We start from the raw sequence: 22,939 nt of genomic DNA, 5'->3' as shown, positions 1-22,939 counted from the left end.
TGAGAACGCTACCCGAGTCAGAACCGGGATCTCTCCTCCACGCTGTCAGCTTTCCGAGCATTTATTAAGTGCCCCTGCCTCTGCCCACGCACGCTCTCAAACCAGTCACCCGTGAAGCTGAGTGCCCTCTGACCTGCAATATTTACAAGACCAGGCACCAGCTATGGGAATGTTGTTGCAGGCGTAGGACAGGCCTGGCCCTGGTCTTTATGAGGGTGTGAGAATGAAATTTGTGAGAAACTGATAGTTGCCCCTTGAGGATGGGTTTTCTTTAGCTTTCTGTTGCCTCTCTCTAATTTGAGCGAAGGGCTCTCCTTCATCTCTTTCATCTTTGCTTTCACGCTCATAGTTCCCATGTTGGTCCTGACCGGGTGATTTATCTGGTCCGGTAACTCAGTAACTTAGTTTGGCAGGCAGTGGCAGAGGAGGTGGTGGGAGGCGGAGGCTGTGTGTGTCCTGGATAACCTGTCTGTCACTGGTTTAGACTTTCACACCGTACCGGACGGCTTGGCGCCCCATAGTCACCGCCACCCACATCGGGTCCCACATCCGAGTAGGTGGAGTATTGAGTTGCTGTGGGTTGCCTTTCCTCTTGCCTTGGAATGCCTTTCACTTCCTTCCCTGTGATGGTTCTGGTTTTAACCATCCATGGGGAAGTGACAGTAATGATGGAGGTGACCTGTGTGAACATTATTTTATTTCCACTGCTTTCTCCTTTCAAATGAAACAGAACTTGTTTCTAAGAGAATCCACCCATGTTGACTCTCCCATGACTTTCAAGTTTTGAGTTGGCTGGGAGTGGCATCTCAACAGTGGGTGGATCCCAAACTTCTCTTCTGTTAGCATTTAAACCTTTTGTGTTGTTTACTTGTGTTTGTCAGTGTTACACGGAAACTCCCAGTATCTTGGGTAGGCATAATCAGCGTATTGCGATTGGATTAGAATATGAGAATGCATCGCCTAAGCTTGAACGGATCATCAGTTTCCCCCAGTTCTTGGCAAGTCTTTACTGGGGCTGTGCTATGAGAACCCAAAGATGCTGGGAAGTGAATATGTTTGGGCCTGTGCTGCCACTTGGGTAAATTTGGAATAAATCTAACCTGAAATGTATTGTACCACAAATTATCTCTCTTTACAGAAGCTCCAAAACCTTTTCTGCCAAGAATCCTTTTTGATAGCTCATTATGAGTTAGAACCCCATCTTTTCTACTTTTATACCAATATTGTCCTGGGCCTCATAATTATTACTTGGGCCTTGTAATTATTACTTGGGCCTCATAATTATTTCTTTGCATTTGTGATGTCTATTGGACCTCTTGTTTTCCCCGTCACCTTTATGCATTCAGAATACGTTCTTCAGTAATTTCTTTCTTTTTTAAAAAAAAAATATTTTTTATTGGTTTTTCACAGAGAGGAAGAGAGAGGGATAGAGAGTTAGAAACATTAATGAGAGAGAGAGACATCGATCAGCTGCCTCTTGCACACCCCCCAATAGGGATGTGCCCTCAACCAAGGTACATGCCCTTGACCAGAATCGAACCTGGGACCTTTCAGTCCGCAGGCCGACGCTCTATCCACTGAGCCAAACCAGTTTCGGCATTCTTCAGTAATTTCTGCTGAGGCTCCATGTTAAATCCTCATCTTTCTTTCCCTGTTAAGTCTCCTGACGTAGGATCCCATTTGGTAATTTATTTATTTAAAATATATATGTGGTTTTTTTTTAATTGATTTTTTTACAGAGAGGAGGAGAGAGGGATAGAGAGCTAGAAACGTCGATGAGAGAGAAACATCGACCAGCTGCCTCTTGAACACCCCCTACCGGGGATGTGCCCACAACCAATGTACATGCCCTTGACTGGAATCGAACCTGGGACCTTTCAGTCTGCAGACCGATGCTCTACCACTGAGCCAAACCAGTTTCGGCCCATTTGGTAATTTAGTAATAATAACTAGTAACATTAATTACTTACAAATAATATAAAATCAATCATTTTCTTTTTTACTTTTTAAAAAACTATGTTTTACTGATTTTTGAGAGAGGAATGGAGAGGGATAATGAAATAGAAACATTGATTGGATGCCTCCTGCATACCCTGCAACCTGAGCATGTGCCCTGACTGGGAATGGAACCAGTGACCTCTCGGTTTATGAGTGGATACTCAATCACTGAGCCATAATGGCTAGGCTAAAATCAATAATTGATTATAATAATTAATAGTTCCCTTGAAGTAAACTAGAATAAATGTACCCATGAAAGGTCAGTACTTTAAGACCCACCTAACCACTGTGAAGTGTTTGCTTTTTCCTGTTCTCACTTAAGCTTACGATTTCTCTCAGCTTACGGATTATCTTTTTAAAAGACTTGTTTGGAGCTTCATGAGTTTTCTGACTTGGTGGAACTCTGAAAGCCATCTCCCGTGGGAACGGTTGTAATGGGTAGGGTTGAATTTCCACCTCCAGACGCGTTTGCTGGAGCTGCACCGCCAGTGGGAGTTGCTTTTGGAGAAGATGCGGGAGAAAGGCGTCAAACTGCTGCAGGCCCAGAAGCTGGTGCAGTATCTGCGCGAGTGCGAGGACGTGATGGACTGGATCAACGACAAGGTGTGTTTGGAGAAGGAGGTTTGCTAAGTCAGTCTTGTGGAAAGAAAGGGAAGGGGCTCCCCTGATCTGCATCCCAGGCCAGGGTTAGCGGGAGGGGTGAGTGGGATGGCTGAACCTCCAGCTGCTGTCCCGTGTTCTCCTCTGTAACTGAAACTTGGAGTCGCTGAGACCGAAATGCTGTCCCCTCAGTGCCTTAGCTAGGAGAGGAACTCACACACCTCACAGAAAACTGTCTGCTACAGCTAACAGCCCAGCCCAGTGTGCCCGTTTCATCAGTCCTGGGACTGCTGTTTCCCAGTGCTGGCTGGTGACTCTGGCCCTGTTGTGGTCCCTGAACAGGAAGCAATCGTGACTTCTGAGGAGCTGGGCCAGGACCTGGAGCATGTGGAGGTTTTACAGAAGAAGTTTGAGGAGTTTCAGACAGACATGGCTGCCCACGAAGAGAGAGTTAATGAAGTGAACCAGTTTGCTGCCAAACTCATCCAGGTAAGAGCTGTCTAATGTTCCAGACGTTATGATGGCAGTCCCTGATTTCTGAGTGAGCAAGTTCTGGTACATGTCTTAAGTTTTGTTCAAACCAAGTGAGGTGGCAGTACTTACCACTCCTGAATTAGAGAATGGTTTTTAACTCGTGGCGCGGGCAAGAAGGGCAGAGTTCATTTGATCTGTTGCCTCCACTCGCGTTCAGGTAGGGCTTGGAAGCTTTTATTGGGGTGCTGGAGCTGGGCAAGGAGCTTCTCAGACAGGGGTGTGGGGTGAATGCTTCTTAGATTGGCAGGCGCCCACGGGTGCGTGGTTGCTTCCCTGGGCTCTCCTGGGCGCCTGGTGACCTGGAACGAACAGGCTCCCCAAGTAGCTGGCACCGCTAGGGGGCGCGGCAGCCTTCCCCATGCCTGCGTGCAGTCCTGTGAGCAGCATCCTTATCTCATCTCTCACTGCAGGGCTCAGAGGGCTCCAGTGACATCAGGTGGTAGGAGCTAGGCCATTTCTGCTCTTACGAGGTTTGATTTTGGGGATACACATCTTAAATGTATGCGTCTGTCAGGCCTGGCACCGAGTCCCTTTCTGGTTAGTGAAGAAGTGGAAGAAGAGCTGGCATTCCTCAGACATACTCACCCTTCCAGAGACAGAGGTGCTACCCCGAACCCTGGGCCAGCCCACAGCCATGCTCAGAGGAGCATCAGGCCAAGCCCCAGAGTCTCACAAATGGACCCCAGAACCCTGAAATGCTTCACCTTATTATTGACATGTTACGTTTATTAAAACAAAAACGTTGTGGATGGGAGAGGGTACTTTTAGATAAACATCTCGTCTGAAGTCAGGAACAAAGCTGGAAAACCATGCTTATGGGCAGATGCTGATCCGTCTCTTGCACGTTTAAACACATTTGACCAGGTGGGCGGAGACGGGGTGTGGGAGGGTTTCCCCTAAGTTGGAGCCGCAGTGGTTGCTCACAGCCAGGCTCTGGTGCTGAGGACATAACCGACCGCTTCACAGACACAGCACCGCCCTCCTGGGGTGAGTGCGTGCTCCCTCCTAGAGGAGGGATAGCAGCTCTTTCGGAGTGAGCTTCGCTTCATTCCACCGAGAAGACCAGAATGTCTTCAGAGGATGGAAGTTTGCTGAAGCAGATCCCTCAGGGGATCAGTTGGGGAGCCAGAGGCAGCGGGCCAAGGAGCTTCCTTGTTCTCGTCCTTGTTCAGGAGCAGCACCCGGAGGAGGAGCTGATCAAGACTAAGCAAGATGAGGTGAACGCAGCCTGGCAGCGGCTGAAGGGGCTGGCTCTTCAGAGACAGGGGAAGCTGTTTGGGGCAGCTGAGGTTCAGCGCTTTAACAGGTACCACTCCAGGGGGCTTCAGGGACCAGGCCTCTACTCGAAGGGGTCAGGAACATGGCATGTGCCAGGAGAGGTCGGAGGGACTGGGTCTGGCCCAGTGTCTGTTCCCGGTTGCTCACAGGCCTGTGTCAGGATTAACGGGGACCTTTGTCCCACAGGGATGTGGATGAGACTATCAGCTGGATTAAGGAAAAGGAACAGTTAATGGCCTCCGATGACTTCGGCCGAGACCTGGCCAGTGTTCAGGCTCTGCTTCGGAAGCATGAGGGTTTGGAGAGAGATCTGGCTGCGTTAGAGGATAAGGTGGGTTTTTAAAGCAGCAGATTCTGTTATAAGTCACCAGGGGTCGGGAGAGCAGTCTGACAGAGCGTGTTTCTAGGTCAAAGCCCTGTGTGCCGAGGCTGACCGCCTGCAGCAGACCCACCCGCTGAGCGCCACTCAGATTCAAGTGAAGCGAGAAGAGCTGATCACAAACTGGGAGCAGATCCGCACTCTGGCGGCGGAGAGACACGCGCGGCTCAACGACTCGTACAGGTAGAAATGCCTCCCAGTGCTCAGCATCCCGAACTGCGGGGCTTTAGAGGAGAGGAAGACAGGAAGGTAGGTTAAGGGGACATTCATGCTGAGAGAGATCCTGGATGGCCTATGCTTCCTCTACTAAGAAAACGCAGGTCACCTTTTTCTTTTTTTCAAAAAATATACTTTATTGATTTTTTACAGAGAGGAAGAGGGATAGAGTTAGAAACATCAGTGAGAGAGAATCATTGATCAGCTGCCTCTTGCACACCCCTACTGGGGATGTGCCCGCAACCAAGTTACATGCCCTTGACCGGAATCGAACCCGGGACCTTTCAGTCCGCAGGCCATAGGTCACCTTTTTCTACCTGCATCGTATTTGTTTGGAGACTGACTGCTTTATCTAGCATGTATGAGTGTGTACACATACTCATACGGTAATACTTAAAACTTCAGAAATATCTTTTTCCATCCCGTGTCACTGTGTGATAACCAGCAGTCTTTAGCAGTGTGAGCACCACATGAAATACCCTGTTAAAATTGAGTAAATCTAGGGTTGGAAACGGAAGGAATGCTTCTGACTTACTAAACGGTTGAACTTGGGAAAGACAAGGAAATTGAAATTAACAGACAAGACTGCGGAATCTAGTGGTGGGCGGGGCCTAAGTTTCAGAGGACTGACTTTGGCCTTGTCTTGTTTTCCTTTGGATTGAAAGAATCCATGTTTCCCAGGACAAGGATTCATCTGGTTTGTTAGACTTTTGAGAGGATAGAACTCAAAACTGTTTTCCATCCTGGAGCTGTTTTCCATCCTGGAGCTCCGCTGGGCACATCTCATGACTTACCTTTGGCTTTGCCTAGGCTGCAGCGCTTCCTGGCGGACTTCCGGGACCTCACCAGCTGGGTGACTGAGATGAAAGCCCTCATTAATGCAGATGAACTTGCTAACGACGTGGCCGGGGCTGAAGCCCTCCTGGATAGGCACCAGGAGCACAAGGTAACAAGGTTTTCCTGAAGTAAAGAAATGAGCGTATAATGCATTGGTGTGGCACTGGTAGTCATTGCAGTTGAAACTTTGTTCATGGCAACACACCCACCAGGTACCAAAGTCCTGGTAAAAAATGCGTTTGGCATAAGGAAGACAAATAGGCCAGAGGATCAGAAGACAGAGCTCAGGCTCTGGCAATGTATGGAAATTGACAGAGGCGGCCTGAAAGCCAGCAGGAAAAGTACTTCTTACTAAGTGGTGCTCTCCGATTTGACGGCCCAGGCTGGCATTGGGAAATCTGGCCTTATCTTTCATCCTCTTCATTCTAGATGTGATATTCTGATTTGTAAGGGTTATTTGAAGTTCAGCAACTTGTTTTTCTTTTACAAGATCTGGGCACAAATTGTGCTTTTGTCCTCTGTAGGGTGAAATTGATGCTCATGAAGACAGCTTTAAGTCTGCAGATGAATCTGGACAGGCCCTGCTTGCTGCTGGTCATTACGCCTCCGATGAAGTGAGGGAGAAGGTAAGAGAGCAGAAAAGGCTCCTAAAAGTCTCTGAGAACTGTTACCCATCCTTAAATATCCAGACCTGGCATTCACCGTGGGTCGTGAGCAAACTGACAGGGATTCACCTGGGAGTTAAGGAGCAGCTTCTTTATTGAAAAAGATGTATGTATAGTAGCGTGAATGAGAGAGAGAGTTTCATTTATTTGGGCCATAATGTGACATGTTTCCTACTTAAAGAAGACTTTGGAGAAACTTGAGTTCGCATTGTAGCTAGAGTCAAGGGGGAGCACACTTTTATCAAATCAATGGATTTATTTATTTATTTATTTTTATTTATTTTTAATATATTTTACTGATTTTTTTACAGAGAGGAAGGGAGAGAGATAGAGAGCTAGAAACGTCGATGAGAGAGAAACATCGACCAGCTGCCTCCTGCACACCCCACACCGGGGATGTGCCCACAACCAAAGTACATGCCCTTGACCGGAATCGAACCCGGGACCTCTCAGTCCACAGACCGACGCTCTACCGCTGAGCCAAACCTGTTTCTGCCAATGGATCTATTTAATTCAAAGTGTCTGAGTATAGAGTTGTCTGAGGAAGAAACACACTTTATTGTCATTAACTTTGGAGCCTAAAAACTATGCCTAGGGCATTCATGATTTATTTAACATTTTATAGAGTCCCTACTCAAATGACATTTCTCAACTGAGAGTCCCTGCTCCATTTTATACTGCCTCACTTTAATTTTGAATTTTTTGAATTTTTAAAAGCGTTTGAGTCAAATGGATAACATATGTCAGGGAGCAAGACCTCAAATACTCCTCCTGCCTCACTTTTAAGTAGATACCCTTTTTCTGTCTGGGAGTTTCCATAGCATTTTTGCTGAAAATCATTTGTGATAATGTGGTGGTAAATTGTAGACTAATTAAAACAGGACTGCCCCTCTTATGTTCAGCATACAAGAGTTCATGTGATTTGTTGTGACTTGCCTGGCACAGTGGATGTGATTCTCCTCTTCTGTTTGAGTGGGGGGCATCAGGACTGGTCTCCCCATCCCTGTCCTTGTCCTGTCCCCGCCCCCGCCATTCTCCCCCTTCATCTCCTTCCTCCCCTCACCCCCGTGTGCTCTTCTTGCAGCTGGCCATTCTCTCTGAGGAGCGAGCCGCCCTGCTGGAGCTGTGGGAGCTGCGCAGGCAGCAGTACGAGCAGTGCATGGACCTGCAGCTCTTCTACCGCGACACCGAGCAGGTGGACAACTGGATGAGCAAGCAAGAGGTAACGTGTTACTAGAGGAAGTCTTTGTTTCTGTTTGTCTACTTCTCAGATAGCCAGCCTTCTTTTAATGGTTAAAGTGTTAATAGCATTTGTCATTACAGATTACTATGGCCGGGGCCTGTGCTAAATGCTTTCTGTGGATGGTTGGGTTATTTTTTCCTCATCCCTGCCCCTCAGACCATTAGCTTGATTCTGTAGGAAGTCACTACCATTTCAGTTAGAATGCATTGAAGGGGGGCACTGAGCCAGCTTCTGTCACCTCAGGCCCTCAGAAAGGCCCCGGTTTGTCAGCTGAGTGTGATGGTGTGAAATTGTTTTTTATTAAGGAGGAGCTTTCCCCCTTAGTACTTAATATTATGCGTAATCTAAATCTAATTGAAGCAAGAAAAGCTTTTTCTTTTTTTCTTTTTTTAAGTGTTCATAGAATGTGGGACAAGGATTTCATACTGTCATTGGATCAATCTGGAAGGGCTCTGGGCTTTCCAGAACAGATCCCAGAAGTTTATTAGCCAAGAATTGCTTTCCTTCCTTTTGCATTTTGGCCAGAGTATCCTTGCTTTCCAGCCTTAAGATGGAAGGAACAGGCGCTGTTCTGAACACCTTGTTTGCTGTTTCAGGCTTTCCTGCTGAACGAGGACTTGGGGGACTCCTTGGACAGCGTGGAGGCGCTTCTCAAGAAGCATGAGGACTTTGAGAAATCCCTCAGTGCCCAGGAGGAAAAGATCACAGTAAGACCCCTTCTTGTCCTCGGTGCCTTCACACAGCCCTTGGGATGAGCCTGCAGGCTCCTGTTTGTCTGGAAGGCGCTGAGCAGGTGTATGAGGGTGTGAGTAAGGGCACGCCTGTGGGTGCCGACAATCTCAGGGCGATGACGATATACCATCAGAGGGAGCCAGCACACCGTGATCGAATGAAAGCATTTTCCTGACATAAGCCTCCAGGTTGAGGTTTACCTTTTACCAAAGGCAGTTAAGAATAATACAAGGGAAAAAAGAAGGTCAGACTGTCTTTACCGTTAGCAGATTTTAGAAGTAGGAATTGGAAGGCTATTAACTTGTATCTGACGCAGGTCAGATCACGCTGCAGCTGAATCTCCAACCTTGCAGGGAGCCAGCATTGCATTGTTACATCTGAGTAGCAACACCAGGCACCAGCTCAGGAGTTCAGGGATGAATGTTGTCTGAAAGCCTTGACCTGTGGGAAGTGTTCTGTGACCTGTTAAGTGGTTACTTTTCTCTGGAGGCCAAGCTACAGAATATCCCTTTACCAGCGAGGAACTCTTCTCCTTCCTTCCTAGGCACTAGATGAATTTGCAACCAAGCTAATTCAGAACAACCACTACGCCATGGAAGACGTGGCTACTCGCCGAGATGCTGTAAGCTCCTGGGTTCTTGATGCATCATCCTTTTCCTGCACGGATGTCCCTCTACGACAGATGGGTTAGCTCTCGGGCTGGGTGTTTCTGGGGCAGTAAGAACTGGAGTTTCACGAGATCCTTGTCTTCCAGCTGCTGAGCCGCCGCAATGCCCTTCACGAGAGAGCCATGTATCGCAGGGCCCAGCTGGCCGATTCCTTCCACTTGCAGCAGTTTTTCCGGGATTCCGATGAGCTCAAGAGCTGGGTCAACGAGAAGATGAAAACGGCCACAGATGAAGCTTATAAAGTAATGTGCTCTTAGCATTGCCATATGGCACTTGGTTTGTGAGCTGAATTGAACACAGATTTACAAATAAATTGTAGTTAAAAGAAATAGGGAATTCTAAAACCAGCCCGCGCTATTTAATGTAAGCTGGCTGTTTTATACATCCTCTCTTACAGAGATGAGTATGAAGTTAATGCAAAGTAATATACTCACGTTCAAGATGGAACCCGCTTCTTTTCTTTCATTGGCAGGACCCATCCAACCTACAAGGAAAAGTCCAGAAACATCAGGCTTTTGAGGCTGAGCTCTCGGCAAACCAGAGCCGCATTGATGCCCTGGAGAAAGCAGGGCAGAAACTGATTGACGTCAACCACTATGCCAAGGAGGAAGTGGCGGCTCGAATGAACGAGGTCATCAGCTTGTGGAAGAAGCTGCTGGAGGCCACTGAGCTAAAAGGTACAGGAGTCACTAGATGGTGGTAGGAATGTTTGGGCAGTTGATTATTCCTTTGTAGTTAGAGTCTTAGGGACATAACCACCTGGGAAGGGGAGGTGGATGGCCCTGGGCTTGGAGCTGTTTCCCCGTAGGAATGACTGCTTTGGACTCTTGATGTCTTGCTAATTTGGTAAATGTGGTTAAGCATGCTGGTTGGTGGGGAGCCTGAGTGAGAAGGGGATGATTGGCCAACCGGCCATGACTGAATTGGGCCTTATCACTAAAGATCAAAGTTCTCCTGTGAGCCAGACAATTAATTTTCAATCCTAATAATGCTCACGGGCTTCTGTCTCCTGAGGATTACATTACTTTTAAGCAACTTCCAAGTCAGCACGTAGAGGTAGAACAGAGTTGCATTTCTTTGCTTCACCTTTGTGACAGTCACTGCAGTCCTGGTCAGGTCCCTCACTAAGGTGCCATTGTCGTGAGCAGTACAGGGGTGGCAACAGAAGGTTATATTACCAGCCATCATTACCCAAACAATAAATTACAAATAAGGATATAAAATACAATAACAATAGTAACAATGATAGCAAGGACTGAAAATAAATAATACAATTATTAATAATCATAACACAAGAATAAACTTTCCCATAATCACAACTGTAAGCCTACTTTTACCCACCCTGTGTTGCTGGAAGGGTAATTAGAAAGTCCACTTGCCTCTTTGACTAGGAATAAAGCTCCGTGAGGCTAACCAGCAGCAGCAGTTTAACCGCAACGTTGAGGACATTGAACTGTGGCTGTATGAAGTGGAAGGTCACTTGGCTTCCGACGACTACGGCAAAGACCTTACGAACGTCCAGAACCTGCAGAAGAAGCACGCCCTGCTGGAGGCGGATGTGGCCGCCCACCAGGTAGAGTGCGGGTACTGCTGGGCCAGTGAACACAGAGTGGGTCGGCTGAAGGATGCAGTAATTCAGGACCAGGCTAGTTTGGGGAGGGATGAAATGTATTAATTTTCTTACCTAGCCCCCCACGTGCTGCATGTGCTCCGGCTCCAGATCAGCCATCTCCCTCAGAGCTTTCTCGGAGCCCAGCACGAGGGAAACAGATGGTAGAAGGAACGCTCTTGGAGTGGGAAAGGCAATGGCGTTCGCTTTTCTTTGTATCGTTCTGATAAAGCCAGCCTGGTAATAAAGTTGCCCAGCTCTGGTCCAGGCTTTCCACACTGCCCTTTGCCATTCCCAGGACCGGATTGATGGCATCACCATTCAGGCCCGCCAGTTCCAGGACGCTGGCCATTTTGATGCTGAAAACATCAAGAAGAAGCAGGAAGCCCTCGTGGCTCGCTATGAGGCACTCAAGGAGCCCATGATCGCCCGGAAGCAGAAGCTGGCAGATTCTCTGCGTTTGCAGCAGCTCTTCCGTGATGTGGAGGATGAGGAGACGTGGATTCGAGAGAAAGAGCCCATTGCTGCGTCCACCAACAGAGGTCAGTCTGCCTCCATCGGAGAGGAGTCCCCTTCTGGCCCCAAGGGGACGCTGGTCAGAATGAGCAAGGTCAAGTTAAAGTGCACTGGAACCAGGGGGAGCCACAGTGACATTAATGCTGGCTTTTCTCTGATGGCGTGCATGACTGGAGGGTGATTTCTTCTGCTTTTAGGCAAAGATTTGATTGGAGTCCAGAATCTGCTAAAGAAACACCAAGCCCTGCAAGCAGAAATTGCTGGACATGAACCCCGCATCAAGGCAGTTACCCAGAAGGGGAATGCCATGGTGGAGGAAGGTGAGTGGTTGTCATACAGGGAAGCAGCTATGCTTTTGTTCTCTTTAAAAAATATATATATATTGATTTTAGAGAGGAAGGGAGAGGGAGAGATAGAAGCATCAAGGATGAGAGATCCCCCTACTGGGGATTGAGCCCACAGTCCAGGCCTGTGCCCTTGACTGGAATCGGACCTGAGACCTTTCAGTCCACAGTCAACGCTCTATCCACTGAGCCAGACCAGCCAGGACCTGCTTTTGTTCCTCTCATCCTCCCTCTCTGATGGTTCAGTGCATGGGCTTTTTTTGTTTGTTTGTTTGTTTATTTGTTTTTAAATATATTTTATTGATTTTGTACAGAGAGGAAGGGAGAGAGATAGAGAGTTAGAAACATCAATGAGAATCATCATCGATCAGCTGCCTCTTGCACACCCCCTACTGGTCTGGGGGATATGCCTGCAACCAAGGTACATGCCCTTGACCGGAATCGAACCCGGGACTTTTCAGTCCCCAAGCCGACGCTCTATCCATTGAGCCAAACCGGTTTCGGCAGTGCATGGGTTTGAGTCAGGCTGGGCTGTGGGTTGAAGACTGTCTCTATTCTTTTCTAACTATTGACCTTGACTAGACCTTAACCTTTCTGAGCCAGGGTCTCAGTGACAACTCTGGGAATGCTGTAGTTTGTTTATGAGGCAGCAAAAAGGAGCAAACCTGTTCAAGGGTTGGAATCTGGGCTGCTCATGAATTTGGAAATAGTGACAGAAGGGAACACACAGGCCTGTTTTTGTCCTGCAGCATGTCAAGTGCTTCTCTCTTCCCCCCCCCCACTACCCCCCCAGGCCATTTTGCTGCGGAGGACGTGAAGGCCAAGCTCCATGAACTGAACCAGAAGTGGGAGTCCCTCAAATCCAAAGCGTCGCAGCGGCGGCAGGACCTGGAGGACTCGCTGCAGGCCCAGCAGTACTTTGCTGACGCCAACGAGGCCGAGTCCTGGATGCGGGAGAAGGAGCCCATTGTGGGCAGCACGGACTACGGGAAGGACGAGGACTCCGCCGAGGTGACCGGGTCGGGGAACAGGGTGCTCCTGGGGATGCTGCCCCAGGGCTCAGGCTGGGTGACCAGCGGGGAAGGTGCAGCGTCATGATTGGTTGTGTTTCTAAGGCATTTGAGGGTCTCTGCTTTTTATGGTGGAAATGTGGTCCTGCGAAAAGGGAGGACACTACCTGTCACCTTCCTTCATGGCTCACACTTTGCTGTTCTCGTGTCCTGTCGTCCCCCACCATATGCATGCATGCATACATACATACATTTTCCCGGGCCTCTGTTTTCTCACTGAAACTCTTACATTTTATTCATAGAAGGGTGTGTGGTTCCGGTAGCTGTTTTCTTGCCATTCATCACAAAAAAACAGAATGTGTTGAATATTGACATGAACTCTATTTGGGGAAAAGCTTAGAAAATGGTGAAGAAAGCAGCACTGGCTGTGGCTGGGGGCACAATGCCCTCCAGGAAGGCATGTCCCCAGCCAGCTGTCTGATTGGCAGTTTATTTCCTAAGATGGTGATGGGTTCAGTCAATACTGTTCTTTATGTCTCCTTAGGTATTTCAGATATTGCATAATTACATATGTAAAGGCAGAGGGGAAAATACTGTTAAGTCACAGTTAATATTTTCTCCAAATTAAACGTGTATTACAAAGGGAGAGAGTGTAGAGCAGGAAGCGATCCAGTCGTCCTACCACCAAACAAGACTTCGGAGGGGTGGCTCGTTGAGTGATGCGTTGGAGGAGTCTCTGGCGCCTTCCACAGGACGGTTTTGGTTTCAGGCTCTCCTGAAGAAGCACGAAGCTTTGATGTCGGATCTCAGCGCCTACGGCAGCAGCATTCAGGGTCTGCGGGAGCAAGCGCAGTCGTGCCGGGTGAGTATGGCTTTCCCTTCAGCAGGGACTCATTGCCGGGGGCAGGCGGGACCCAGCGCCTGCCAGCAGGTGTTATGGTTCTGGGCAACATTCTTGTGCCCTTATTCTTAAGGCTTATGAGACAAAGGTTTGTACATGGTTAAAAAGATTTTTAAAGACACCAGAGAGCTGAAGTTCCTGAATCGGATTTTATTGGTAGCATCCTAGAATGCTCATAAGTATGTATTTGGTGAATGTGGTACAGCTGCTAGTTGAACTGTCATGTGCTTCCATAACATGTCATAAACGCCCTTGATTAAACTGTTTGCTTTTTAGCAACAAGTGGCCCCCATGGACGATGAGACTGGGAAGGAGCTGGTGTTGGCTCTCTATGACTACCAGGAGAAGAGTCCTCGTGAGGTCACCATGAAGAAAGGAGACATCCTGACCCTGCTCAACAGCACCAACAAGGCAAGCAGACGGGCTGCGTGTTGGTTTCCATCAGCAGCACCGGTTTGGCTCAGGTTGGGTGTCTGTGGGTCATTGTGTCTTTGTAAAATGAGGCTGATTTAGAATTTGGCGTTTCCTAGTCAGTCTTCTGCTTAATATAAGTTTCTCTTACCTATGTTGTGCATCATCAAGAAGGTAATCAGTCTGTCATCTTGAAGACCCACAGCTAGTACAGGGACTCACATGCTCGGTGATAGCTGATCTCACAGCTGCACACTCCAGCCTCTGGAGCCATAGTCTGCTGTCTACAACTGCAAGTCTAAACCTTGTACCTGTTGGTTCTTATTCTCAGCTGTGTGGCCATAGTGGATAGTTGCAGACAGCTGTGAGGTCACCCCTTAGGCTCGCTCTGTCTTCTCAACGCTCCATGCTGCCTGGCTCCGTAGCCTTTCTTCCTGGACATTGTATTTGACGGTGGCTTGAAGGGAGGTGCATGATCCTCCACATGTTATCTGACGCTCCCAAAGGCTGTCTGTCACCTCTCTTTTTGGCCAAGCTGGACAAACATGCCCAGCTGATGCTAAGAATCTTCTTATTCCCACACCCCCAGTCTGCCCAGTCATGAATTTGAGAAAACCCAGGATTCTTATTTTTCTGTCGACACTAATTTATTTATTTATTTGTTTGTTTGTTTTAAATATATTTTATTGATTTTTTTACAGAGAGGAAGGGAGAGAGATAGCCAGAAATGTGATAAGAGAGAAACATCGACCAGCCGCCTCTTGCACACCCCCTATTGGGGATGCACCCGCAACCAATGTACATGCCCCTGACCGGAATTGAACCCGGGACCTTTCAGTCTGCAGGCCGACGCTCTACTACTGAGCCAAACCGGTTTCGGCTGTTGACGCTAATTTAAACCTAACACCTTGGTCCTACCCTGGTTTCCTCAAGAGAAGCATTACCCAGTAGGACTTTCTATGGTAGCCGAAGTTTTCTAAGCGCTGGCTCTTCAGTAGTTATAGCCACATGTGACTATTGAGCATTTCAAGTGTGGCCAGTGCAACTGAAGTTTTTTATTTCATTCTAATTTATTGAAATTCATACAGCCACAGGTGGCTCCCGGCTGTGGTGCGGGACAGCACAGTTCTGGGCTCTAAGCAGAGGGAAGAATGGCCTTCATGTTCAGTGTCATTGCTACTTCACTCGTGACCTTCTCCATGCTCGGCAGGTCACGAGGGGACCGAAATTTCAGTCTTTGTGCTAAGTGACTGACACTATCACGGGGTCCTCTTAATGTGATTAGAGTTCTCCCACACACACACACATTCCCGCACACACGCACAGGCCTCCTTGGTTTCTCCCTTCCTCGGGGAAGGAATTGCTGTCACTGACTGCTCTCCCTCTCTCCCCTTAGGACTGGTGGAAAGTGGAAGTGAATGACCGCCAGGGCTTTGTGCCCGCCGCATACGTGAAGAAACTGGACCCTGCCCAGTCGGCCTCCCGGGAGAACCTGCTGGAGGAGCAAGGCAGCATCGCGCTGCGGCAGGAGCAGATTGACAACCAGTAAGGACGACACAGTCGGTCGCAGAGGTCCTGGTGTCACTGCCCAATCGTAGCTCCCACAGGCCAAGGGCGAGGCAGCGCTGTGGCTTCCGGGGCCGGCGTTCTGGTGGCCCCCAAACTCAGGGACACGCTCTTCCCGCTTCCCCCCCCCCCAGCCGCAGATCCCCGCCTGACACCTTTTGTTCCATTGTTTGTTTCTTCCCCGCATCGTGAGCTTCTTTTACTAAACAGCATTTTTCTGAGCTTTATGAGCTGAACCTTTGTCCTCCAGTTCAGGAGCTCCTTTCCCAAATGGCACAGTCAGTGTTCTCCAGCGCGGCCCCTTGGACAGGCTGGGAGAGAACTGCTCTCTGCCGTGGCGAATGTTCTGAGAGGGGAGTTTGCTTAGTGTTGGCTCTGCCATTTTCCCAGAGCTGAGCCGCAGGTGACCTGTGTCCCTCCTTTGGGACACACCTAACTTCGCTAATGATGTCAACAGCTTTGGACATTTGGGAGAATGAAAGTACGTTTGCACTAGAGTGTAGAATCATAGAGCTTTTCTGATCCTGAAAAGATGAGTTTTTTGTACACTTACAGACACTGTTACTGTTAAGACAGAAGTGGGCCTACATCAAATAAGAGAGCAGAAAAATGGACCAGCTAGATGACTAAAGTTGCATTTTTAGCTCGCAGTGAAATCTGATCCCTGGCCTTGCTCGGAAGTTGCTGGTGGTTCAGCACAGGAAAACTGGCCCCATAGCACAGCCGGCTTTCCGGGACAGTGTGGTGAACTAACCCTCCAACTGAATTTCCCCGCTATTCCTAATTGATGTGATTTTGCTCATGGCCTGCCCTGTTTCCAAGGGCTTTTCAATGACTCCCCGATTTTCCCCACTTGGTGCATCCACCATCCAGGCACCATTCGGAGTTGCCGCTGCTTCTCACCCCTTGGGGGAGCCCCACTAATCTGTGCATGCTTTTGCTGTGCCCCTCTGTGCAGGACACGCATAACTAAGGAGGCCGGCAGTGTATCCCTGCGTATGAAACAGGTGGAAGAACTGTGAGTAGGCGGAGCCTTGCTGAGCGCCTGTGTCCATGGCTATGCCTGCCCATCCCTGCCGCTTCTTGTGAGGGCATTGTTCATACACAAAGACCAGGTGGAGGGCGGGACCGTGTCCATGCCTCCGCTTCCGCTTGCACAGGTAGAGGTGTCGGTGAAGCTGTCAGTTGACGGCCGCTTAGCTCCGTGGTGGCTTCCTTGTGCAGGTGTACGTTGAGAGTGTTACTGGGTTCCCTCCTGTTGGCTTCTGTGGTGGGCCAGCAGCAGCCTGACAGCGGTCCTGTAGTGATCCTTGGTAGCAAGAAGGAAATGTAGTGCCTCTTGTTAGTGTTCTGGTTCTTGGTAACTCATGGGTTTTTTATTTCATTTTGGGAAGCTTAAATTTGAGAGTGAGCCTAAGTTTTGTCATCAAAGATGATAGGAATTTAGCCTTTTGTATATTAGTTTCCAAGAGCTAGAATATTCTTGGGTTCATCTTTCAATTAATTGAAAGATTAATTGAAGTCTTTCAATTAATCAGATGGTACCAGATACTCTGTACTCTTACCTGATTTTCCTTCTGAAGTTGCCAAAACTCTCTGAGAAGTAAATAGATCGTCTTAGAAATGTTCTATTGCGGAGGTGCTAACATGCTGTATGAGGCTGTTTGAAGCCCATCTCCTTGGGGGCTGCTCAGAGAGTTGATTCTAAGAGAGAACAACTCTGTATATTCTACCCAGCAAACTCATCTCATCTCTTAGCTGTAGTTGCATGAACCCTGTGTCACTGTGCTGAACGCTGGGTCTCCGTCATTTGTGGTTACAATGTAAGTGCAAAGTTGGCCCGGGGATGAGTGTGCCTGGCTGTTCTGGCCACCAGGGGTCAACAGAACATGGATGCTTATCCCGGAGGCTGTCGGTGGGTCTTGGGCTCTTCATCTGCCTTCTGGCACTTCATCATCAGGGCACCTCATTCCAAACGCATAGCCTCGGACCCGCATCTTGGAGACGCCTGGTGGTTTCCTTGATGTTAGGAGCATAGCCTCCGAGAGACACTAACTGCCCTCCCTGCCCCTCTTGTCACCCTCTTGAATGACACCAGATACCGCTCTCTGCTGGAGCTGGGTGAGAAGCGCAAAGGCATGTTGGAGAAGAGTTGCAAGAAGTTCATGCTGTTCCGGGAAGCAAACGAACTGCAGCAGTGGATCAACGAGAAGGAAGCAGCCCTGACCAGTGAGGAGGTGGCTGCGGACTTGGAGCAGGTTGAGGTGCTGCAGAAGAAGTTCGATGACTTCCAGAAGGTACAGGAGTCTTGTCGATGGGCCAAACATTGTTTAAAAGCTTGGTGCTCTTGATTTTTTTACTGCAGATTATTAGAATGAAAGTAACATGAATTATGTCTTACCATCTGTGTAGCTATTTTTAAATGCCTTTAACCCAAACTTTTCTTGGATCTGTTTAATTCCAAGGAAATACAATGCAGTTTTTCTGCATGTCGGTTTAGGGCTTTTCTAACCCTAAAATATAAAATTTGTAGAAGTGGGTTTGTTTGTTTTGTTTTTATTGATTTCAGAGAAGAATGGAGAGGGGAGAGAGATAGAAACATCAATGATGAGAGAGAATCATTGATTGGCTGCCTCCTGCACACCGTCTACTGAGGATCGAGCCCACAGCCCGGGTATATGCCCTTGATTGGAATTGAACCCGGGACTCTTCAGTCCGCAGGCCGACACTCTGTCCACTGAGCCAAATCAGTTAGGGCTGTTTTTTAATTGGGGTAAAATTCACATAAGTAAACTGTTTCACTTAATTTGTATTTATTTTTTTCAATCTTTATCATTGAAAGTGTTACAAATGTCTCCCTTTCCCCCTCAATGACCTCTTCTAGCCCGCTCAGGCCATAAACCATTTTAAAGGTACAATTTAGAAGCAGTTGGTACATTCACGGTGTTCCACCATCACCTCTAGCTCCAAAACATTTGTGTCACTTCAAAAGGAAACCATGTACCCGTTACGTAGCTACTGCTCATCACTTCCCTGTCCATGGCGTCCCATAGATCTGCTTTTTGTCTTTGGATTTACATATTCTGGACATCTTATATAAATGGCTCGCATGGGTCTGATCGTTACGGCTTTTGCTTTACAGGATCTGAAGGCCAACGAGTCAAGACTGAAGGACATCAACAAGGTGGCTGAAGACCTGGAGTCTGAAGGTCTGATGGCCGAGGAGGTGCAGGCCGTGCAGCAGCAGGTGAGTCTATGGATCTGCCCCGAGGGAGGCTCCATGGACATAAGGAAGCAACTCAGTTCTTCCCTGTTTCCATAGCCCAACAAGCAGTGTTTTATACAGAGTTGTGGCCAGGGTACAGGTCAGGACCCTGTGCGACCTGAACCTTTTTGTTTCACTTCGTGGCCAGTATCTGTACCCTCCCCTCCATGGGGAAAACACACCATCCTCTCCTTATGCTCAGTAAATGTCATGAAACTTATTCAAAGTTTTCTGACCCTTTAACAATACGCTCCTGTACTCCTTAACTAAAGGGCTTGATGTATAAACACTTGACCTCTAGTAAATGTTAAGAAGTTCTGACCAGTTGCACTGGTTTTTAAGTTTTTAGTTCTCTCCTGTGTGTCCAGCTCTGACAGACGGAAAGTTGCTGAGAGCCGTGTGCTTCCTCTGATAACACTGGTTTCCCTTTTCCTTGCAGGAGACGTATGGCATGATGCCCAGGGTAAGTCCCGGAGCTCTGTGGGGAAGTTGGGCACGAGAAGGAATAGAGCTGGGGAAGAATATAAAGTCAAAAGCCTCTTAAACATTTCCGCTTTTAATCCTCCAAGATGCCTTTTGGAGTGAGAACCTGGAAAAGAAATAGCGGGAATTGGTTTCCCCTTGCCACTCTCCAAAAGACCAAAAAAGTTTCTATCTCTTTAGCTTTCTAAAAACGGTTTTTAAGTAATTTTACACTTATTACTCCCTTTTTGTAAAGAAAAAAGTATGTTTTTATTTATATTTTTAGAGGGAGGAGGGGGAAGAGAGAAACATCAATCTGTGGCCTTTGGTACATGCCCCACTGGAGATCAAACACAAAACATGGTGTGTGCCCTGACCAGGAATTGAATCGGCAGCGTTTGGTGCAAAGACAGCATTCCAACCAGCCGGCCGAGCCACACTGTCCAGGGATTACTGTCCCTTTAAAAAAATCATATGAAAGAAAAGTTTTCAGATTAAATTTCGGCATTTCTTCTGCTGCATTAAAAAACTAGAAGTTTTCTCTTCCATTTGTTTGCTTCCTTTTCCTCAAGTAGCTTTGTGGTTTGCTACCCGCTGGTGATAAGCTCTAAGTCACAGAGGAAATGCTGTTTTGGTTCGTTTTTCTGTGGCCTCCCCACCATGAGAAAGCAGGTTGGGTGGTTTTGTGTCACTTATGTGGCTGCTTAAACTCTTCCTTCTTCAAACAGGATGATGCTGATTCCAAGACGGCCTCCCCCTGGAAGGTAAGAACTCCTTGGCAGATACTCGTTCCAAAGGTTTTGTGGGAACAGAAGTATTTGATGTGCTTTCTGGCGTGTCTGTTTCTGAGTGTTCAGGCTGTCTTGAGCTTTTCGTCATTTTTGGACTCTTTGGACTGGTTTCCTTCCGATTCTGGCATTGCTTTCTTTGAATACGTTTTCCCTTGCACTGTGATACTGAATAGACCTTTGTAATGTCCCTGTGCCAGTGCTCGCGATGAGTTCAGTTAGATTGTATTGATTACCCGTGGCGCTGCCAGAACAGACTTTGCAGAGGTGTACCCCGTGCTTAGGCATGCTCCCACGGGTAGGACTGCAGTCCAAGAGGGCATGACAGGAACCAGAAAGACCAAGGATGAAGAGGAAGGAAGTGCATTCATCCTCTGCCTGCCCGCCATCTCCTCCCGCGTCCTGAGGGGAGATGGAAAGGGACGTGATTCCCGACAGGGACAGGCCCGGGTGGCACTTGCCCGGAGTGCAGGGCGGAGCTGGGTTATGTGAGTGTTTGCAGCTGTGATTATGGAACCAGTGGCCGAGGTCCTAGACCGGGGCGTCTTTCGTCCTGACCCAGCTCGGCAGCGATTCAGCACGTGCCTTATAGGTAGAGCGGGTTTCCACGTGAAGAAAGTGTGCCTTTCAGTGACGGAGGTGTGGAAGCTCAGAACGAAAGGCTCCCACCCCAGACCTCCCGGTAGGCCTCTCGTCGCCTTGCCGGAGGGCTCGGTGAAGGGTGTGTTTCTGGCCTTCCACCCTCTGGGCTCTGACTATCCCACTCACTAAGGTTCCAAACTGGGTGGGAGGCATTTTTCCTTTAATTCCACTTTCTCCCCCTTTTCAACCTTAATATAATTTTTTATTATTGGAGAGAGAGGAAGGGAGTTTTTATTTTGGAGAGAGAGGAAGAGAGAGATAGAAATGTGGATGATGCCGGGACCGGTTTGGCTCAATGGATAGAGCATCGGCTTGGGGACTGAAGAGTCCCGGGTTCGATTCCGGTCAAGGGCATGTACCTTGGTTGCGGGCATATCCTCAGTAGGGGGTGTGCAAGAGGCAGCTGATCGATGACTCTCATCGATGTTTCTAACTCTCTATCTCTCTCCCTTCCTCTCTGTACAAAATCAATAAAATATATTTTAAAAAAAAATGTGGATGAGAGAGAAACATGGATTGGCTGCCTCCTACAGGCCCCCTACTGGGCATCCAGCTCGAAACCCTGGCATTTGCCCTGACCAGAAATCAAACCTGCGGCCTCTTTGAGCATGGGTCAATGCTCAACCACTGATCACACTGGCTGGGCCAGTCTTAATTCTTACAGGTTAAAGTTTGATCAATGATGACATTGATCATTGTCTGATGATATTCATCAGTCTGACCTGGCAGAGTTTTTCTGCTGACAGGTATTCTTTCACAAATGTATCTCAGATGGCTTCATAAATAGCAAAGCTCTTATTGCTGAAAGGGCTGGAGACAGTGGTGTCTGCCTTCTGAGTCCTGTGCACTCCCACACTGGTTGAAAATGTCACTGGGCTATCATAGGGGCATTTGAGATCCTGAGTCCCTGCATCCAAGCTTGTCCTTACCCCGCCGGCCCCTCCCCCCACCTGACCTCCTGTGAGATGATGGGCCTCACAGTGCATCCAAGCAGTTTCTTTCCGGTAAAACCAGGGATCTCAGGACTAGGGCTCTCTTTCTGAGGTCCCCAGAGAAATGGCGTTTCTAAGAAGTAGTTATGTTGATGGAGGAAAGCTAATTCATTGGTTTGCTTTTCCATCTGGTGAGGGCTGTTGCCTTAAGTCAAAGGGACACTTAAAAAAAAACTGCAACCGAGTAACCATAATTAGAAATTAAGTTATTCCTCCACTTGAATGTAAAAACCGCCTCAGCTGCCAGCATTCGTTAAGTTGGATATGCTTTCTGGGCTGTTCTCCTTTAGTGTGGGCAAGAAGACACTCACTGGCCTATAAATGGTTTTTCTCTCCAAACACTGGTTTTAATTATAGTTTTCACCATTTTCTTTTCACTCTTCATCAAGGAAAATCGTTGAGTTGGTTTAATTGTGCTCTTGTGTCTTTAATGGCTTTCTTGTGGTTGATGCCTTTATTAATGTCTCTGCTCATAATTTTGACAGATTCCTTTAAGATGATTTTGGTTGGCTATTGGGAACTAATGAATGGTACTTGAATCTCAGATTTCTGTCCCTTAATTGACAGACACTTGATTACTTTTGCTCTTCTGCTTTCCTCCTCTACATAGTCTGCTCGCCTGATGGTTCACACCGTGGCCACGTTTAATTCCATCAAGGTAAGGACGCACGCCAGCTCCTGCCTCCCGCCTCCTCTCCGCCGCCGCCTCTGTCACGCAGCTCCTGTTCTGATTAGCGTGGGAGCTGTGGCTCGCGTCCCTCTCCTTGCTCCGAGAGTGTCCCGGGCAAATATTAACTGTGTGCACTAAGATTCACTTTTCCACCCAAAACTCACCAGGTCTAACCAGAGCTAGCCTTCCCGCAGGTTCCGGTGGGGCCTGCAGCTGCAAGGACGGCTGTGGCTGTCCTCCGGCCTCCTCCCAGGGGAAGTGGAGCCTCCCTTTCTGGGCCGGGGTGGCTTGTCTCCGCACACAAAGCCCGCAGGCTGCCGCGCTTCGCGGGCCTGGTGGTGGAGCAGCGGCTCCGAGGTTTGTCCACTGGGCAGTCACGTATGAAGCACCTGCTATGTGGTGGGTACTGGGCTAGGAGCTGACAGGGAGGGTGAGTTAGCAGCATCTCCTGCTGTTTCCAAGGTGATTCCACATCAGGGATGGAGTGTTCACGCCATCGGACATGGCTAGCTTCGGCAGGTGCTGGCTGCCTGGAATTTACTGTAGTTCCTTACAAATGTTTTCAGCGAGGAAGGTCGGAGAGAGAACATTCTCTGTGCCCCAGCCTTTCCTT

The 22,939-nt window shown here is 48.3% G+C and overlaps 1 protein-coding gene across 15 annotated transcripts in view; it reads left to right on the top strand.

The window, feature by feature from the left end:
• The window catches only part of SPTAN1 (spectrin alpha, non-erythrocytic 1), a 58,501-nt gene that overhangs the window by 14,003 nt on the left and 21,559 nt on the right, over window positions 1–22,939 (top strand). For 8 of the 15 annotated variants that reach the window (XM_036416201.2, XM_036416195.2, XM_036416202.2 and 5 more), the window contains exons 4-28: window positions 2,461–2,601; window positions 2,941–3,087; window positions 4,305–4,438; window positions 4,597–4,741; window positions 4,818–4,972; window positions 5,816–5,951; window positions 6,367–6,468; window positions 7,592–7,729; window positions 8,347–8,457; window positions 9,027–9,104; window positions 9,237–9,392; window positions 9,623–9,827; window positions 10,542–10,723; window positions 11,058–11,301; window positions 11,473–11,595; window positions 12,413–12,630; window positions 13,399–13,491; window positions 13,807–13,941; window positions 15,338–15,486; window positions 16,466–16,525; window positions 17,606–17,804; window positions 18,650–18,754; window positions 19,212–19,235; window positions 19,963–19,998; window positions 22,267–22,314. In XM_036416201.2, coding sequence (XP_036272094.1) covers window positions 2,461–2,601; window positions 2,941–3,087; window positions 4,305–4,438; window positions 4,597–4,741; window positions 4,818–4,972; window positions 5,816–5,951; window positions 6,367–6,468; window positions 7,592–7,729; window positions 8,347–8,457; window positions 9,027–9,104; window positions 9,237–9,392; window positions 9,623–9,827; window positions 10,542–10,723; window positions 11,058–11,301; window positions 11,473–11,595; window positions 12,413–12,630; window positions 13,399–13,491; window positions 13,807–13,941; window positions 15,338–15,486; window positions 16,466–16,525; window positions 17,606–17,804; window positions 18,650–18,754; window positions 19,212–19,235; window positions 19,963–19,998; window positions 22,267–22,314 — 3,264 coding nt within the window. The remainder of the gene's footprint in view (window positions 1–2,460; window positions 2,602–2,940; window positions 3,088–4,304; window positions 4,439–4,596; window positions 4,742–4,817; window positions 4,973–5,815; window positions 5,952–6,366; window positions 6,469–7,591; window positions 7,730–8,346; window positions 8,458–9,026; window positions 9,105–9,236; window positions 9,393–9,622; window positions 9,828–10,541; window positions 10,724–11,057; window positions 11,302–11,472; window positions 11,596–12,412; window positions 12,631–13,398; window positions 13,492–13,806; window positions 13,942–15,337; window positions 15,487–16,465; window positions 16,526–17,605; window positions 17,805–18,649; window positions 18,755–19,211; window positions 19,236–19,962; window positions 19,999–22,266; window positions 22,315–22,939) is intronic. The other 7 variants (XM_036416200.2, XM_036416207.2, XM_036416206.2 and 4 more) reach the window with 2 other exon arrangements.

The sequence above is a fragment of the Pipistrellus kuhlii genome, unplaced genomic scaffold (genome assembly GCF_014108245.1).
Source record: "Pipistrellus kuhlii isolate mPipKuh1 unplaced genomic scaffold, mPipKuh1.p scaffold_m20_p_53, whole genome shotgun sequence".
In the NCBI taxonomy this organism is placed as follows: Eukaryota; Metazoa; Chordata; class Mammalia; order Chiroptera; family Vespertilionidae; genus Pipistrellus; species Pipistrellus kuhlii.
This window is presented reverse-complemented; position numbering and strand designations above follow the sequence as displayed.